This window comes from Scyliorhinus canicula, chromosome 30 (genome assembly GCF_902713615.1).
Source record: "Scyliorhinus canicula chromosome 30, sScyCan1.1, whole genome shotgun sequence".
Taxonomy (NCBI): Eukaryota; Metazoa; Chordata; class Chondrichthyes; order Carcharhiniformes; family Scyliorhinidae; genus Scyliorhinus; species Scyliorhinus canicula.
The window spans coordinates 11203983-11224169 of record NC_052175.1 but is presented as its reverse complement, the minus strand read 5'-3'; the positions used below and the strand labels follow the sequence as shown (position 1 = coordinate 11224169).

Here is a 20187-nt window from a genome sequence, read left to right as displayed (position 1 = left end):
CCCACCCCCCCCCCCCCCCCCCCCCCCCCCCAAACAACCCCCTGGGGAACCCCAACCCTGACGCTCAGCGGCGGATTCAGTGAAAAGCCGCCATTTTTATTTTAAAAAGTAGATTCCACTCCTCTGGAGAAACGTCCAGGCCGTTCGAGAATAAAAGTGACCAGCTTCCCCCCTCGCCACTCTGGTTCACCGCGTTGGGCAAGCGAGCAGCTGAACCACCCTCAGCAGGGTAGGCCCAGGCTCTCTTCGGGCCTGTGCGAAGCAGGGTTGACAACCCTCCACCAATGCCCCCTCGTCTCCAGAGGTTAAAGGTGAATCTCCGGGGGCCCTGCCACAATCAGCACAACGGATAAATCGGAGGGTGCGGTGGAATCAATGCCGTGGTCGCTTTATCGGTTTCTTCCGGCACTTTTATTTAGTTCTGGGGTGAAATTCTGGGATGGGTCCCTTCGGAGTTGGCACGCCTAGGGCTGAGTGACCTGAAGTAATCATGGGCCAGGCCTTGACTGCTGCACAGTACGTGACGGAGGCAGTTGTGGGGAGGGGCGGGTGGGTGCGGGGCGCAGGTAAGGTTCCTGCATACATCGTTGACTGGGAAATAGGAGCAGGAGGAGGCCTTTTGGGCCATTGAGCCTGCTCCTCTACTCACTGCTGATCTAACAGTGGCCTCAGTCCCTCCACCCCCGACGCACAGCCGTGTGCACCGTCTACAAGACTCCACCTTCCAAACCCGCCACTCGGCCATCTAGAAGGACGAGGGGGGGCAGCAGACACATGGGGAACACCCCCCCCCCCCCCACCAGCAAGTTCCCCCCTCCGAGCCGCTCGCCGTCCCGACTCGGGAATATATCGGCCGCTCCCTCACCGTCACCGGGTTGGAATCCCGGGACCGACCCTAACAGCACGGTGGGTGTACCTACACCACACTGCGACAGGTTCAAGATGGCGGCTCACCCAGCACCTTCTCGAGGGGCAATTAGGGATGGGCTAGGGTGAGGCCTCACATCCCGTGAAAGAATTTATTAACAGCGCTCCCGCGCGTCCCCGTGAACCACGAGCTCACTGTGGTAGTATGACTAGAGGTACTACGGTACTTGGGAGTGTGAGCTGCTATTGGTAAAGAAGGCTCGCTGCCCATTGGCCCATGTATTGTCTTCTCATTGGTTGAGAGGAAGGTAGCTCCGCCTACGAGGCGGAGTATAAGAACCCGTGTTTCCCAGCAGCCATCATTCTTTCTGTACTCCTGCTGCTGGGCACACTTCTTGTAGATTAAATCCTTCGATTCAGACTACTCCTTCGTTTCTGTGTTAATTGATCGCGCATCACTCACCGTCTCCCCTTCCTCCTCTTCAAGGGAAACTCTACAACGACATTGGACTCAGCTACGCCCAGGTGAAGATCTTCCAGCAGGCGGCAGAGTGCTTCGAGCTGGCCCTGCCCCACTGCCGACGGGGGGGGCTCGGAGCAGCGCAAGGAGGCCGTGGTCCTGCAGAACCTCGGCGCCGTCTACAACACCATGGGCGGCTACGGCAGAGCCGTGGGCTTCCACCAGAGCGCCGCCACCTTACACGGTGAGGAGCGGGGCGATGGACGGGCCCTGGGGGTTCGGGGGTGGCCAGGGACGGTCTGCAGCCCCACCGCCAACCGCTGATCTCAGCCAGGGTCAAGGGTCAATAGTGGGGTGGGGTCGGCGACAGGGCGAGGTGAGGGGGGGGAGAAGGAGTTTGGACAGGTGGTCAAGACAGTCTCAAGTGAGGAGAGAGAGAGATGGAGACAAGGTTCAGGGAGGGGATTCCGGAGCTCAGGCCCCCCCCCCCCCTCCCCCCACCAGGCAGCTGAAGGCACGGCCGCCAATGGCGGAGCAATGGGAATGGGGGGGGGGGGGGAGAATGGTCAAGAGGCCGGAATTGGAGGAGAGCAGAGATCTTGGAGGGTTGTAGGGGCTGGAGGAGGTTACAGTGATAGGGAGAGGGTGTAGGGACTGGAGGAGGTTACAGAGATAGGGAGGGGGTGTAGGGGCTGGAGGAGGTTACAGAGATAGGGAGAGGGTGTAGGGACTGGAGGAGGTTACAGAGATAGGGAGGGGGTGTAGGGGCTGGAGGAGGTTACAGAGATAGGGAGGGGTGTAGGGGCTGGAGGGGGTTACAGAGATAGAGAGGGGGTGTAGGGGATGGAGGGGGTTACAGCGATAGGGAGGGGGTGTAGGGGCTGGAGGGGGTTACAGAGATAGGGAGGGGGTGTAGGGGCTGGAGGAGGTTACAGAGATAGGGAGGGGGTTGTAGGGGATGGAGGGGGTTACAGCGATAGGGAGGGGGTGTAGGGGCTGGAGGGGGTTACAGAGATAGGGAGCGGGTGTAGGGGCTGGAGGAGGGAGGGGGTGTAGGGGCTGGAGGGGGTTACAGAGATAGGGAGGGGGGTGCAGGGGGCTGGAAGAGGTTACAGAGATAGGGAGAGGGGTGTCGGGGCTGGAGGAGGTTACAGAGATAGGGAGGGGGTGTACGGGCTGGAGGAAATTACAGGGATAGGGAGGGGGTGTAGGGGCTGGAGGAGGTTACAGAGATAGGGAGGGGGTGTACGGGCTGGAGGAGGTTACAGAGATAGGGAGGGGGTGTAGAGGCTGGAGGAGGTAACAGAGATAGGGAGGAGGTGTCGGGGCTGGAGGAGGTTACAGAGATAGGGAGGGGGGTGTAGGGGACATAATTTATTAATAATAATAACCCCATATCTTAAAATGGCCACCTTTCTATCCTATTTGAACGCCGTCTCCAGTTGTGAAACGATGAAATAATTTGATGGATCAATAGAGAGAACTTAACTCCTCCGGTGCGGGGTGGGGAGAGAGAGCAAGTCCAGAACTAGAGGGGGGCAGAACCGAAAATTCAGGGATATCAGGAAACAGTTCCTCACACAAGGGGGGGGGGGGGGGAGGCGGAATCTGGAACTACCTTGGGTGTTGGAAAATTGGAAATTTCCAAAGTTAGTTGGATGGTTTTTTTTTTTTTGTTGGGGTTGAACGGAGAGGGTTTCAGAACCTGGGCGGGGAGATGGGACCATCCCCATCCATCCACAAAACCAGCAGTAACAGGCTGCCACATCTCTCCGCAGGGTTGCTTGGAAACAGGAACGCCCAGGGCCAGTGTTTCTGTAACCTGGCCTACGCCTATGGCCAGCTGGGGGACCATGGAGACACAGCTGAAAACTACCTGCACGCCCTTCAGGCCTTCAAAGATACCGGTGAGGGGCAAAAATACAGCGAGCGGAGAATACAGGAGCGGTACGCAGTGTGTGAGAATACAGAGTGGAGAATACAGGAGCGGTACGCAGTGTGTGAGAATACAGAGTGGAGAATACAGGAGCGGTACGCAGTGTGTGAGAAGACAGGAGCGGTACGCAGTGTGTGAGAAGACAGGAGCGGTACGCAGTGTGTGAGAATACAGAGTGGAGAAGACAGGAGCGGTACGCAGTGTGTGAGAAGACAGGAGCGGTACGCAGTGTGTGAGAATACAGAGTGGAGAATACAGGAGCGGTACGCAGTGTGTGAGAATACAGAGTGGAGAATACAGGAGCGGTACGCAGTGTGTGAGATTACAGGAGCGGTACGCAGTGTGTGAGAAGACAGGAGCGGTACGCAGTGTGGGAGAATACAGGAGCGGTACGCAGTGTGTGAGAATACAGGAGCGGTACGCAGTGTGTGAGAATACAGGAGCGGTACGCAGTGTGTGAGAATACAGGAGCGGTACGCAGTGTGGGAGAATACAGGAGCGGTACGCAGTGTGTGAGAATACAGGAGCGGTACGCAGTGTGGGAGAATACAGGAGCGGTACGCAGTGTGTGAGAATACAGAGTGGAGAATACAGGAGCGGTACGCAGTGTGTGAGAATACAGAGTGGTACGCAGTGTGTGAGATTACAGGAGCGGTACGCAGTGTGTGAGAAGACAGGAGCGGTACGCAGTGTGTGAGAATACAGGAGCGGTACGCAGTGTGTGAGAATACAGGAGCGGTACGCAGTGTGTGAGAATACAGGAGCGGTACGCAGTGTGTGAGAATACAGAGTGGAGAATACAGGAGCGGTACGCAGTGTGTGAGAATACAGAGTGGAGAATACAGGAGCGGTACGCAGTGTGTGAGAATACAGGAGCGGTACGCAGTGTGTGAGATTACAGGAGCGGTACGCAGTGTGTGAGAATACAGGAGCGGTACGCAGTGTGTGAGAATACAGGAGCGGTACGCAGTGTGTGAGAAGACAGGAGCGGTACGCAGTGTGTGAGAATACAGGAGCGGTACGCAGTGTGTGAGAATACAGGAGCGGTACGCAGTGTGTGAGAATACAGGAGCGGTACGCAGTGTGTGAGAATACAGGAGCGGTACGCAGTGTGTGAGAATACAGGAGCGGTACGCAGTGTGTGAGAATACAGGAGCGGTTCGCAGTGTGTGAGAACACAGAGGGGAAAGAGGGGTGCAATACATACTGAAAGATGAGAGTCTCGTTCAGATGGACGTCCTGCAGTTCGATCCTTTCTGCAGTCCAGGCCGACACCTTTGCCTTCAGCCTTTCATGGTTCTCACTGTGGAGTCATCAGGGTCTGGAGACTTCTGCCTTCAGACAGTAGGCGGCAGAGCAGTGAGAGAGAGAGAGAGCTGCTTCCTCCTCGAGGGTCAAGTGGCTTCCCTGTAAATCCACCGAGATAGCCGGCATTTTAGAGACAGCGGGAGAGAGAGAAAAACATTGCTTCCTCTTTCAGAGTCCAGAATCTGTCTGCTGGACCCCACCCAGCAGGACCTAATTGCTGTCTGTTTCCGGGCAGAAGACTGTCCCTGGCCAAACCATCCCCCCCCCCAACTGATCAAAGCAACCCTCTGATCTCTCGGGTGCCACAAAGTCTGAGTTCTTCTGTTCAAGATCTCAAGCTGCGAAAGGTTCATGTCCAATCAAGATCCGCGGATCAAAAATGGTGATCACAAAGTAGAAGAAATGGGAAATAAGGGAGTCAACAGTTAGCATCCTCACAGAGCAGTACAGAGGGCAGGTGAAGATACAATACAGATGCAGTTCACTTGGTCTCAGAGGGGCTGCAGAGCTGCTATGCAGACAGCAGTGTGCCTGAAGATCAGTGAGTGAGTACAGGGCAATGCATAGAGATACACAGCCCGCAGGTTAGAACACGCTGCCCATGAACGGGGTGGGGGGGGGGGGGGGTAGGAGTGGGCGCAGAGACAGCGAACGCTTGCAAAACAAATCGGAGGGACACTTGAGGAAAATAAACTCGCAGGGGGCACGGGGTAGCAGCGGAGGGAATGGTTCTGACTGGATTGCTGTGCCGAGGGCTGGCATGGGCTTGATGGGTAGAATGGCCAACTGTGCCTTTCCACGACTTTACGCGAGGGCATCTTTTCTGTGCAAGACACAGCCTGTCTGACCACAGACACTCGTGTGAGTTTTTAATGGGGCAGTTGTGAGCGTCCTTCCTGTCTAGCCCTTCCTTTCCTCTTGTATTTTTGCCGTCACATTTTTGATCCTTGGATGATTAATGGACCTGTGACTTTAAGGCGGCCTGTGCCTTTAACTCGAGCAGTAACCTGCGCCGGTTTGTACTGGAGGTGTAGACAACCCGGCGCTAATGGCAGAGAGCGACTGGGATTCGGTTTGATTGATTGGGCCGGCAACCAGTGAATTGGCCCAAAGGGCTGTCTTCTGCCGGTAACAGGTGGTGATCGGATCTGATTCCACCGGAATGTTTTTCAGAGTCCCGAGGGCTTGAGTTTAGTTTCAGGTTTGGGTCTTGGCAGCCCCAGGGAAGGGGACCTGCTCTCCTCGCCTCTCCGGTTTTCTCCAGTGAGCCTGAACTGGCAGAGAAATCTGGACGAAATCTATGGACAGAATTAGAATTAGAACAGTACAGCACAGAACAGGCCCTTCAGCCCTCAATGTTGTGCCGAGCAATGATCACCCTAGTCAAACCCACGTATCCACCCTATACCAGTAACCCAACAACCCCCATTAACATTATTTTTTTAGGACACTAAGGGCAATTTAGCATGGCCAATCCACCTAACCTCCACATCTTTGGACTGTGGGAGGAAACCGGAGCACCCGGAGGAAACCCACGCACACACGGGGAGGATGTGCAGACTCCACACAGACAGTGACCCAGCCGGGAATCGAACCTGGGACCCTGGAGCTGTGAAGCATTGATGCTAACCACCATGCTACCCTGCTGCCGTAAAGAACCGACCGACTCTCTCTCTCTCGCTCTCTCCTGAAAGATAAGGGATGGGATTCTCCGACCCTGGTCTGAGAATCGCCGGGCCGGGCACGAATCACGCCACCGCGCCCTGACACCGCCATTGGTGAGGGCGCGGTCGGGGGCCGCTCTCCGCGGCCCCCCCACGGCGATTCCCCCCCGCGGGATGGGCCGAGTGGCCGCCAGGATAGCCCGGCGGGACCTCGGCGCCCATCCTGCGGGGTGGGGGCGTCCATCCCGTGGGGAGGGTGGGGGCGGCCTAGTGGGGGGGTGCCACCACCGTGGCCTGGCCCGCAATCGGGGCCTACCGATTTGCGGGCCTGCCTCTCCTGGTGAGGACCTCTTTTACTCCGGCGCCGGCCCCGTAGCGGGAGCGGAGAAGGAAGCCAGTGCGCAAATTGGCGCCGTCCGCAGCTCGCGTCTGCAGAGCCGCGGCACCCGTTTGACGCCGGTATCGGCAGCTGGAGCGGCGGTGAGTCGCTCCAGTGCCCTGCCGGCCCCCTGGACGGCAGAGGATCGGGACACTTAGCGGTCCGGCGACGCCATGGTAAAACTCTCCGGTTTGTACGACGGCGTCAACACTCTGCCGTCCGAAGGGAGAATCCCGCCCGAGAGGGTCCTGAATGCGACCCTCGGGCTGAAGGCCCAGTTTGATGAGAAGTAAGGTGTCTCTCCAGAAAGCCTGCTGCCTGTCGGTACAGCATTTTCCTCAGCTACAGGAACCCTGAATGAATGACTCTCCGTTACCGACTGGAAAACAGAGACTTTAATCTCTGGTGGTTCTTCAGCTCACTTTCATAGAACAGTACAGCACAGAACAGGCCCTTCGGCCCTCGATGTTGTGCCGAGCAATGATCACCCTACTCAAACCCACGTATCCACCCTATACCCGTAACCCAACAACCCCCCCCCCCCCTTAACATTACTTTTTAGGACACTACGGGCAATTTAGCAAGCGTGCTGTGAGGAAAGCTGTGCTGTGTGGGCAGCACGGTAGCATGGTGGTTAGCATAAATGCTTCACAGCTCCAGGGTCCCAGGTTCGATTCCCAGCTGGGTCACTGTCTGTGTGGAGTCTGCACGTCCTCCCCGTGTGTGCGTGGGTTTCCTCCGGGTGCTCCGGTTTCCTCCCACAGTCCAAAGATGTGCGGGTTAGGTGGATTGGCCATGCTAAATTGCCCGTAGTGTCCTAAAAGGTAAGGTTGGCGGGGGGGGGTTGTTGGGTTACGGGTATAGAGTGGATACGTGGGTTTGAGTAGGGTGATCATTGCTCGGCACAACATCGAGGGCCGAAAGGCCTGTTCTGTGCTGTACTGTTCTATGAAAGTGAGCTGAAGAACCACTATCTGAGGCAAACACTCATATCTTTTGACTTTCATCTTCATAATTTCTTTCACCGCTTCCCCCCCTCTGTGTTTGTTTGTCGTGTGTGTGTGTGTGTACAGAGGGAGGACCGGTTAAAGTGGATAGTGGGGTTAGGTGAACGGTACTCAGTTGTATTTACTGCAGATATACAGGATCTCAGTGAGGCCGCACCTTGAGTATTGTGGGCCGTTTCGGTCTCCTAGTTTGAGGAAGAACATTCTTGCGATTGAGGGTGTCCAGCGAAGATTCACCAGGCCAACCCCCCGGGATGGCAGGACCGACCTACGGAGAAAGACTGGATGGACTGGGCTTGTAGACACTGGAGTTCAGAAGAATGAGAGGGGATCTCATCGAAACTGATAAAATCCTGATGGGACTGGACAGTCTGGATGCGGGAAGAATGTTCCCGATGTTGGGGACATCCAGGGCTGGGGGGGGGTCACAGCCTAAGAATAAGGGGTCAGCCATTCAGGACTGAGGTGAAGAAGAACCTCTTCTCTCAGAGCAATTATTGGCCATCCAAGATTTTGGGTATTTCTGTCAGAATTAATGTTAATTTACTCGTGATCCTGGGGCCTGTGGGACTGGAATTGACCGTGCGCTAGCCCAGAGTGTGGTAACACAATGGACGGACGTTTGACAATTCAGTCAGTGCAAAGGGGTCAGATATGAGGGCAGCACAGTAGCATGGTGGATAGCATAATTGCTTCACAGCTCCAGGGTCCCAGGTTCGATTCCCGGCTTGGGTCACTGTCTGTGCGGAGTCTGCACATCCTCCCCATGTGTGCGTGGGTTTCCTCCGGGTGCTCCGGTTTCCTCCCACAGTCCAAAGATGTGCAGCTTAGGTGGATTGGCCGTGCTAAATTGCCCCTTAGTGTCCAAAATTGCCCTTCGTGTTGGGTGGGGTCACTGGGTTATGGGGATAGGGTGGAGGTGTTGACCTTGGGTAGGGTGCTCTTTCCAAGAGCCGGTGCAGACTCGATGGACCGAATGGCCTCCTCCTGTACTGTATATTCTGTGATATGGGATGGGTTGTATTAGGCCCTCCAAGGAGCTGATACAGGCCTCCTGTTCCACTGTAAAGTACTCTGTTTCCGCGAGTACAGTGGGCAACAAAGAGGCAGAACAGATCCAAGGAGGTACCGCGGTAACGGGCTCCGACCCCTCCCCCCTCCTGGAATTTATCCTAACTCCTTTTTCCCCTCCCCCCCCAATGCAGGAGATTTTCATGGACAGTGGCAAGCCTGCGAAGGCCTGGGGGCGGCCAAGTTCCACCTGGGAGACCCCGAGAAGGCCATCCTCTACTACAAGCATTCCTTAGCCGCCCTTGGCAAATCGCAGGTGAGCGCCGCGCGCACCCGCTGGAGCCCGGGCAGCAGCGTCGGGGCGGGCCGGTGGGCTTGGCACTCAGTCAGAGGGAAGAGGAAGATCCCAGGTGTCATTCCCGGCTGGGTCTCGGTTGGGCCTTGGGGAGAGGTGGGGTGGAATCAGCCGCAGGCCGCACATTCCAGATTACAGGTAGCATGGTGGTTAGCATAAATGCTTCACAGCTCCAGGGTCCCAGGTTCGATTCCCGGCTGGGTCACTGTCTGTGTGGAGTCTGCACGTCCTCCCCGTGTGTGCGTGGGTTTCCTCCGGGTGCTCCGGTTTCCTCCCACAGTCCAAAGATGTGCGGGTTAGGTGGATTGGCCGTGATAAATTGCCCGTAGTGTCCTAAAAAGTAAGGTTAAGGGGGAAGTTGTTGGGTTGCGGGTATAGGGTGGATACGTGGGTTTGAGTAGGGTGATCATGGCTCGGCACAACATTGAGGGCCGAAGGGCCTGTTCTGTGCTGTACTGTTCTATGTTCTATGTTCTATGTACCGTTGAGTACTCCCCAAGTGCAGGCCAATGGCAGTCATGTAGGCCCAACCCCTCTCCTGGTCCTCCCCCCACCCCCCGACTCTTTTTCATGGAATCATCCACGTCCACTCAAATACGGACAGCACCCCCCCTGTCAGCGCGGCACTCCATCAGAGCGGGCACTGGTCATGTCCACCTTCTTGGTTCTTTGAGGTGGTGGACGATAGGTGTGGGCGGTCCACAGGCGGGTGGGTGTGGGGGGGGCGCGAATCTTGTCCACACGTTTTGGGCCTGCCCGAAGCTCCAGGAATATTGGTGAGGCTTCGCTGGCTGGTGTGATGTCGGAGGTACTGGGGGGTGAAGGCGGTCCCGAGTCCCGGATTGGCGGCGTTTGGAGTGTCGAAAGACCCAGGAGTCCGGGGGTGGGAGCGGCAAGAGAGGCCGGCGTTCTGGCCTTTGCCTCCCAGGTAGGCCGGACGGATTGGGGTAGAGCTGCGGGGGGGGGGGGGGGTTGTGGGTGAGCGACCTCGTGGAATATCTTCGGCTGGAGAAAGTTAAATTTGCCCGAAGGGGGTCGATGGAAGGGGTCGCCCGGAGATGGAAACCATTCATTGACGTTGATGGAACCATCAATTCACCAGACACGTGCTTTAAGATATGAACAGTGGTTTTAATCTACTTACTACAGAGCCAGCCTGTTACCCATTGAACTCTCTATGAACTCTCGATGAACTGCAGGCTGGCTGTGCACAAGGGTATTTATACAGTAGTCCAGGGGGAGGAGTCGTGGGCGGGGCCACGGGTGGAGCCCTCCTGAGCATTCCCAGAGCTACTCCCCCTAGTGGTCGGATAACGCTACTGCGCTTACAATGGCATTGGTAAATACAGTGTGAATTACTAAGTTACATTCACCACAGACGTCTTCCAGGGGAGTTAGGTAAGCAGGGAGAGGAGGTTTAGGGTTAACTAGAAAAAGTGGAGGCAGGAAGGGTGGGGGGGGGGGGGTATGGTAGGGAAGGCGGGGCGTGGTTGTTGCCTATTTATTGAGTTACGCTGTGTCCTCCTGGTTGTTGTCAATTGGTTATCTTTTTTATCTTGGTTGTAGTTTTATTTGATGTCTATTTATAAATGTCTTCGTGAACATATATTTTTTAGAAAACCTCTGCGTTCACGCCCCGGAGCGGCAGGGCGTGAACCCGGAACCTGGTGGAGGGAGGCAGTGGCTTAGTGGTTTTAGAGATATAGAAAACGGGAGCAGGCGGCGGGGGGGCCTTTGGAGCCTGCGCTGCCATTCATAATGGTGGTGAATACTTAGCTGGATTGGCCTTGCTACATCGCCCCTTAGTTAGGTGGGGTTACAGGGCGAGCGAGTGCTCTTTCAGAGGCTCGGTGCAGACTCGATGGGCCGAATGGCCTCCTTCTGCACTGTAGGGATTCAATGGTTCTATGGCTGATCATCCAATTCAGTAACCTGTTCCCGCTTTCCCCCTCCCCCATATCCTTTGATTCCCTTCTCCCCAAGTGCGATATCTAACTGCTTCTTGAAAAACTGCTTTCTGCGGTAGTGAATTCCACAGGCCGCCCGCTCTCTGGGTGAAGAAATTTCTCCTCATCTCTGTCCTAAATGGTCTACCCCGTATCCTCAGACTGTAACCCCCTGGCCTGGGCATCATCGGGAACATCCGACCTGCATCTACCCTGTCTAGTCCTGTTAGAATTTTATACATCTCTATGAGATCCTCCCCTCATTCTTCTGAACTCCAGCGAGAACAATCCCAACCTCGTCAATCTCTCCTCGTATGACAGTCCCGCCATCCCTGGAATCAGTCTGGTAAACCTTCGCTGCACTCCCTCGAGAGCAAGAACATCCTTCCTCAGAGAAGGAGACCAAAATTACCCACAATACTCCAGGTGTGACCTCACCAAGGCCCTGTACAATTGCAGCAACACATCCCTGCTTCTATACTCGAGACCTCTCGCAATGAAGGCCAACATACCATTAGCCTTCTTTACCGCCTGCTGCACCTGCATGCTTACCTTCAGTGACTGGTGGACGAGGACATCCAGGTTTCGTTGCACATTCCCCGCTCCTAATTTATGGCCATTCAGATAATAATCTGCCTTCCTGTTTTTGCTATCGAAGTGGATAACCTCGCATTTATCCTCATTATACAGCATCTGCCATTCATTTGCCCACTCGCTCAGCCTGTCCACACTGAAGGATCTCTGCATCCTCCTCACAGCTCACCCTCCCACCCAACTGGGTGTCATCTGCAAATTTGGAGATATCACATTTCATTCCCTCATCTAAATCATGAATATATATTGTACACAGCTGGGGTCCCACTAGTCACTGTCTGTCATTTGGAAAAAGATCTGTTAATTCCTACTCTTTGTTTCCTCTCTGCCAACCAGTTTTCTATCCATCTCCATACACTCTCCCTAATCCCATGTGCTTTAATTTTACACGTTAATCCCTTCGACGGGGCTTTGTCGAAAGCCTTCTGAAAGTCCAAATATACCACATCGACTGGCTCCCCCTCATCGACTCTCCTAGTTACTTCTTCAAAGATTTCCAGTGGATTTGGCGAGAATGATTTCCCTTCGTAAATCCATGCTGACTGTGTCCGATCCCGCCTCTCCTTTCCAAGTCCTCTGCTATCAAACCTTTGATCATGAATTCTGGAATTTCTCCCACTACCAACATAAGGCTGACTGGTCTATAATTCCCTGTTTACTCTGTATCTCCCTGTGGTGAATGTGATTCACACTATATATAGTTGCCAATATTACTCCGTGTATATATGTTCACTATCCACCATTGTACGTGCAGTTGCACTATCCGACCACCAGGGGGAGTCACTCTGGGAGTACAGGAGAGTTTGTACTGGGCTCCTCCCTTGGCTCCGCCCAGGACTCCTCCCCCTGGGACCGATGTATAAAGATCAGTGCCTTAGAGCCAGCCTGCCAGTTCATCTGAAGTTCAAAGACGAATAGGCTGGCTCTATTGTAAGTGTATTAAAGCCTCTGTTCAGATCCAACTACACGTGTTCGCTGAATTGATGGTTCCATCACTCCCTTTGTAAATAGTGGAGTTACATTAGCTACCCTCCAATCTGCAGGGACGTTCCAGAGTCTATAGAATCCCGGAAGATGACCACCAACGCATCCACTATTTCCAGAGCCACTTCCTTAAGCACTCTGGGCTGTAAATTCTCCGGCCCTGGGGATTTATCCGCCTTCAATCCCATCAGTTTTCCCAACACCATGGGCGGGATTCTCTCAGCCCGGGGCCGGGCCGGAGAATCCCCGCGAACGAGTGCCCCCCGATGCCGGCAGGGCGGAGAATTGGCGCCATTGGCGCCAGCGTGGTTGGCGCGGCGCTGGTCGTGGGCCGCTCTACACGGCACGGGATGGGCCGAGCGGCCGCAGTTAAAACGCTGAGTCCCGCCGGCGCCGTCCACACCTGCTCGCAGCCGGTGGGAACTCTGTGTTCAAGGGTCAGGGGCAGGTAGGGGGGAGGGGGCCGTGTCCGACCCCGGGGGGGGGGGGGTGCTCCGATCTGGCCTAGCCTGCGATCGGGTCCCACCGATCGGCGGGCCGGCCACTCTGTCCTCCGGCCTCTTTTCCGACGTGCCGGCCCCTGTAGCCCTGCGCCGTGTTGCGTCGGGGCCGGCGCCGCATTGCTCGTGCGCGGAACCCGCGGCACCCACTTCGCTCCGGGATCAGCAGCTGGAGCGGCGTGAACCGCTCCAGCGTCGTGCTGGGCCCCCTGTAGGGGCCAGAATTACTCCCGTCAGCGGCCCGTTCACGCTGTCGGAAAACACGACGGCGTTTACGACGGCGTGGGCACTCTGCCGCGGGATGGGAGAATCCCGCCCCATTTCCCGACTAATATTGATCATCTTCAGTTCCTCCCTCTCACTAAACCTTGTGTTCCCCAACATTTCTGTTATTTGTGCTCCTTTGTGAAGACAGAACCAAAGTGTGTGTTTAGCTGCTCAGCCAGTTCTTTGTTCCGCATTATAAATTCTCCTGTTTCTGACTCTCCGGGACCCACATTTATCTTCACCAATCTTTTTCTCTTCACATACCTATAGAAACGTTTATAGTCAGTCTTGATGTTCCCTGCAAGCTTACTCTCGTACTCTATTTTCCCTTTCTTAATCAATCCCTTGATCCTCCTTTGCTGTATTCTCAATCCTCAGGCCTGTTGTTTATCTTGGCCAATTTGTACGCTTCTTCCTTGGATCGATCCCATCTCTAATCTCTGTTGTGAACCATGGATTGGCCGCCTTTCCCGTTTTGCCAGACAGGAATGAACAATTGCTGCAGTTCCCCCATGCGACTCCTCGAATGTTTGCCCTTCCCTATCCACCGTCATTCCTTTAAATGACGTTCCCCAATCCATCATAGCCAAACCGCACCTCATATCATCGTAGTATCCTTTATTAAGATTCAGAACCCGAATCTCAGAACCAACTCCGTCACTCTCCAGCTTGACGAAGAATTCCAACATATTATGATCGCTCATCCCCAAGTCGTCTCGCACAACTAGATTGCCAATGATTCCTTCCTCATTACACAGTGCCCAATCTAGGATGGTCTGTCCTCTAATTGGTTCCTCAATGCAGTGGTGCAGAAAACCATCCCATATACACTCTAGGAATTCCTCCTCTATGGTATTGTTACTCATTTTTAAAAAAAATCAATTTAGAGTACCCAATTCAGTTTTTTCCAATTAAGGGGCAATTTAGCATGGCCAATCCACGTACCCTGCACATCTTAAGGTTGTGGGGGCGAAACCCACGCAGACACGGGGAGAATGTGCAAACTCCACACGGTGTTATGGGCCAGGGTTTAGAAAACCCCAAAATGTAGCATGGAGTTCACCTGACCCACAACGTTTACTAGATTGTGGTATGGGGAGCACACGACCCACTCTACAGGTGTGGTACAGCAGAAATGGAAAAGTATTTTTTTAAAGCAAAACAATGTTTATTCTATGAACTCAATTTAACCTTTTTAAAACATACAGTGAACATCTTAGCAACCATTAATTCAAATACAACCCCCAAAGAATACAACACTAAGTAATCCTTTAAGCTTTCCTTTCAACATCCATCCGACTAAAAACTTTTACCAGAAAAACATCAGGTTCAAGTCACTACTGTTATTAGTTTTAAATCACCAGGATCGATTTACAGTCTTTAGATTACAGAGAGAGATTCAGACACCTTCTGGCTGTGACTGCAGCTATCCAGCTCTGAAAACAAAACTAAAACACACCCTGCAGCAAACAGCCTAAAACGAAAGTAAAAAGCTGACAGACAGCCCATCTCCACTCCCTCTCTGACATCAGCGCAGTAATACCCATTTCTTAAAGGTACTCTCACTACAGATATTTATTTACACACCCATTTCTTAAAGGTACTCATCATGACAACGGACAGTGACCCAGAGCCGGGATCGAACCTGGGACCTCGGCACTGTGAGGCAGCAGTGCTAACCACTGCGCAACCGTGCCACCCCGTATTGTTACTAATTTGATTTGTCCAATCTATATGCCGATTAAAATCACGGCTGTCCATTTATTGCCTGTGTCCAATTCCTTGTTTAATGTGATCCCAACAAGACCACTACAGTTTGGGGGTCTATATACAGCCCATACTAACGTTTTTGCCTCTTGGTGTTTCTCAGCTCAACCCATACAAATTGTACCTCATCAGATCAAATATCCTTCCTCACTATTGCATTAAATTGAGCGACACAGTAGCACAGTGGGGTAGCACTGTTGCTTCACAGCTCCATAGTCCCTGGTTCGATTCCCGGCTTGAGTCATTGTCTGCGCGGAGTCTGCACGTTCTCCCCGTGTCCGTGTGGGTTTCGTCCGGGTGCTCCGGTTTCCTCCCACAAGCCCCGAAAGACGCGCTTGTTGGGTGAGTTGGACATTCTGAATTCTCCCTCCGTGTACCCGAACAGGCGCCGGAGTGTGGCAACTGGAGGCTTTTCGCAGCAACGTCATTGCAGTGTTTATCATATCATAGAATTTGCAGTGCAGAAGGAGGCCATTCGGCCCATCGAGTCTGCACCGGCTCTTGGAAAGAGCACCCTACCCACGGTCAACACCTCCACCCTATCCCCATAACCCAGTAATCCCACCCAACACTAAGGGCAATTTTGGACACTGTGGGCAATTTATCATGGCCAATCCACCTAACCTGCGCATCTTTGGACTGTGGGAGGAAACCGCAGCACCCGGAGGAAACCCACGCACACACGGGGAGGATGTGCAGACTCCGCACAGACAGTGACCCAAGCCGGAATCGAACCTGGGATCCTGGAGCTGTGAAGCAATTGTGCTACCCACAATGCTACCGTGCTGTTAATGTCAACCTACTTGAGACAATAATATGGATTATTATCATTATGTTCCTCCTTCCTTCCTAAATACTGAATGCACCTGGATGTTCAATTCCCATCTCTGGTCACCTTGCAGCAGCGTCTCTGTAATCCCAGCTATATCATACCCGTTTACATAAAGTTACACAGCTAATTAGGCCACTTTATTGCGATTTCATTTCCCCGCGCGTTAAGCCACAAAGCCTTTAAGCTTGTCATTTTAACAATCCTTATCCTATTTCCATTCTTTTTCACTGTCGCCCTTTTTGATTCTGACCCCTTGATTTAAAAAATAAATAAATTTAGAGTACCCAATTAATTTTTTCCAATTAAGGGGCAATTTAGCGCGGCCAATCCACCTACCCTGCACATCTTTGGGTTGTGGGGGCGAAACCCACGCAGACACGGGGAGAATGTGCAAACTCCACACGGACAGTGACCCAGAGCCGGGATCGAACCCGGGACCTCAGCGCCGTGAGGCGGCAGGGCTAACCCACTGCGCCACCGGGCTGCCCTTACCCTGCTACTGTGATGAGCACATGGCACCGGTAATATCTGAGATCACTACCTTCGCGATCGCTACTTTTCAATTTTCTTCCTAACCCCCTACGCTCTGCTTTTAGCACCTCATCCCGGGCAGCAGGGTAGCATGGTGGTTAGCATAAATGCTTCACAGCATCAGGGTCCCAGGTTTGATTCCCGGCTGGGTCACTGTCTGTGCGGAGTCTGCACGTCCTCCCCCTGTGTGCGTGGGTTTCCTCCGGGTGCTTCGGTTTCCTCCCACAGTCCAAAGATGTGCGGGTTAGGTGGATTGGCCATGCTAAATTGCCCGTAGTGTCCTAATAAATGTAAGGTTAAGGGGGGGGTTGTTGGGTTACGGGTATAGGGTGGATACGTGGGTTTGAGTAGGGTGATCATGGCTCGGCACAACATTGAGGGCCGAAGGGCCTGTTCTGTGCTGTACTGTTCTATGTTCTATGTCGTTGCTACCGATCTGCCAACTGGGGGTATGGTGTGAAATTATGTCATCTTCATGTTTTGGGTTTTATTGGTCAGAATGTTGAATTCAGGAGTTGGGACGTCTTGTTGAAGTTGTACAAGACATTGGTAAGGCCTCACATGGAATACTGTGTTCAGTTCTGGTCACCCTATTACAGGAAGGATCTTGTTGAGCTAGAAAGAGGGCAGAAGAGATTTACCAGGATGCTACCAGAATTTATAATAATAATCTTTATTGTCACAAGAAGACTTTAACACTGCAATAAAGTTACTGTGAAAATCCCCTCGTCGCCACACTCCGGCGCCTGTCCGGGTACACAGAGGGAGAATTCGGAATGTCCAATTCACCCAACAAGCACGTCTTTCAGTACTTGTGGGAAGAAACCGGAGCACCCGGAGGAAACCCACGGGGAGAACGTGCAGACTCCGCACTGTGACCCAAGCTGGGAAACGAACACGGTAGCATGGTGGTTAGCATAAATGCTTCACAGCTCCAGGGTCCCAGGTTCGATTCCCGGCTGGGTCACTGTCTGTGTGGAGCCTGCACGTCCTCCCCGTGTGTGTGTGGGTTTCCTCCGGGTGCTCCGGTTTCCTCCCACAGTCCAAAGATGTGCGGGTTAGATGGATTGGCCATGCTAAATTGCCCGTAATGTCCAAAAAAGTAAGGTGTTGGGGGGGGGGGGGGGGGGGGTGTTGGGTTACGGGTATAGGGTGGATATGTGGGTTTGAGTAGGGTGATCATGGCTCGGCACAACATCGAGGGCCGAAGGGCATGTTCTGTGCTGTACTGTTCTATGTTCTATGTCCTATATCTATTACCCCTCGATTTAAGGCTATGTCCCCTCGTCCTAGCCACCTCCATCCGCGGGAGAAGGCTCTCACTGTTCACCCTATCTAACCCTCTGATCATTTTGTATGCCTCTATTAAGTCACCTCTTAACCTTCTTCTCTCTAACGAAAACAACCTCAAGTCCATCAACCTCAAGGTTACGAGGTGGAAGGGGCCGATGTGGTGGCCTTTGTCACATTGAACGCCGAATTTTATTGGAATGGAAGTCAGAGAATCCGACACAAATATCAAAGAACAATACAGCACAGGAACAGGCCCTCCAAGCCTGCCTGAACTAAAACCATCTGCACTTACAGAGTCCGTATCCTTCCATTCCCACCCTGTTCATATATTTGTCCAGATGCCCCTTAAATGTCGCTATCGTACCGGCTCCCACCACCTCCTCCAGCAGCGAGTTCCATATATTTCCACCCTCTGTGTAAAAAAAAAAAACTACACATTCTCCCCGTGTTTGGGTGGGTTTTGCCCCCACAACCAAAAAGATGTGCAGGCTAGGGGGATTGGCCACGCTAAATTGCCCCTTAATTGGAAAAAATTAATTGGGTTCTCTAATTTTTAAACTTTTTAAAAACTTGTCTCGCGCATCTGTTCCGTTCTAAGCTTTTCCCCATGCACTTGTAACTTATGTTGTAACTTGACTCTCCTACCCTAGAAAAGAGCATCTATCCGCTCTGCCCATGCCCCTCATAATCTTCTAGGCCTCTATCAGGTCGCCCCTCGACCTCCGCCGTTCCAGTGAGAACAGACCGAGTTTATCTCACCTCTCCTCGTAGCTAATACCCCTCCATACCAGGCAGCATCCTGGTAAACTGCTTCTGTACCCTCTTGTGGTGGTATGATTAGCATAGCTGCCTGCCATTGGCGCAGAACACCGGCTCACCATTGGCCCTGGTCGGTCATGTGCCTCTCGACCGGTTGGTTAAGACCAGTCATGTGACGGCTCCCCGATTGGTCGAGAGGCTGTTAACCCCGCCTCCAGGGCGGGGTATAAATACCCAGTACTCCCGGCGGTCGTCCATTTACTGTAATCGACCGCAGGGCTAACATCTAGCTGATTAAAGCCATACTTTTGTACAGCAACTCGTCTCGCGTTCAATTGATGGTACATCACCAGGCAACATCCAAGTAAACCGCTTCTGTACCCTCTCCAAGGCATCCACGTCCTTCTGGTAGTGTGGCGACCAGAATTGGACATAATATTCCAAATGAGGCCTAACTGAGGTCCTATACAGCTGCAACATGACTTGCCATTTTTGATATTCAATGCCCCGACCGATGAAGGCCAACATGCCTTATGCCTCCTTGACCACCTTACCCACGTGCGTTGGGGGATGTTGCGGAATTTCTTACGCTTGAAAAAAATTAAGTTTGCCGTTTGTGGCTCAGATGGGGAATTCTGGATGAGATAGAAGCTGTCCTTGTCTCTATTTACAGATCTGTTTGTTGCCTACGGCGTCAAGTGAGGGGGGTAGGGAAGAGAACATAGAACAGTACAGCACAGAACAGGCCCTTCGGCCCTCGATGTTGTGCCGAGCAATGATCACCCTACTCAAACCCACGTATCCACCCTATACCCGTAACCCAACAACCCCCCCTTAACCTTACTTTTATTAGGACACTACGGGCAATTTAGCATGGCCAATCCACCTAACCCGCACATCTTTGGACTGTGGGAGGAAACCGGAGCACCCGGAGGAAACCCACGCACACACGGGGAGGACGTGCAGACTCCACACAGACAGTGACCCAGCCGGGAATTTAACCTGGGACCCTGGAGCTGTGAAGCATTTATGCTAACCACCATGCTACCGTGCTGCCCCTAGGGGGGAGGAAAAAAGGAAATGTTTCAATCGAGATAAGAAAGAAATCTCAGATTCGGATTTTGTGTATTGATTGATTGCTTCTGTGTGGTTACGTGTTTCGTTTCCTTATTTGAATAAGAATATATTTTTTTACAAGTCTGTTTGGGCAGCACGGTAGCATGGTGGTTAGCATAAATGCTTCACAGCTCCAGGGTCCCAGGTTCGATTCCCGGCTGGGTCACTGTCTGTGCGGAGTCTGCACGTCCTCCCCGTGTGTGCGTGGGTTTCCTCCGGGTGCTCCGGTTTCCTCCCACAGTCCAAAGATGTGCGGGTTAGGTGGATTGGCCATGCTAAATTGCCCGTAGTGTCCTAAAAAGTAAGGTTAAGGGGGGGGTTGTTGGGTTACGGGTATAGGGTGGATACGTGGGTTTGAGTAGGGTGATCATGGCTCGGCACAACATCGAGGGCCGAAGGGCCTGTTCTGTGCTGTACTGTTCTATGTTCTATGTTGATGATCATGAAACAATTGTCGATTGTCGTAAAAACCCAATATTCTTGAGGAAAGGAAATCTGCCGTCCTTACCCGGTCTGGCCTACATGTGACTCCAGACCCACACACAGCGATGTGGATGACTCCTAACTGCACCCCCCACTGAAATAGCCGAGCGAGACATTCAGTTCGAGGG

General features: G+C 53.2%; 1 protein-coding gene across 1 annotated transcript in view; it reads left to right on the top strand.

The window, feature by feature from the left end:
- The first annotated feature begins 1249 nt into the window (after positions 1-1249).
- LOC119958717 overlaps positions 1250-20187 on the top strand; it is a 43266-nt gene continuing 24328 nt past the window's right edge. Inside the window, exons 1-3 of the mRNA XM_038787295.1 lie at positions 1250-1571; positions 3106-3234; positions 8827-8948. Coding sequence (XP_038643223.1) covers positions 1517-1571; positions 3106-3234; positions 8827-8948 — 306 coding nt within the window. The 5' untranslated portion in view covers positions 1250-1516. The remainder of the gene's footprint in view (positions 1572-3105; positions 3235-8826; positions 8949-20187) is intronic.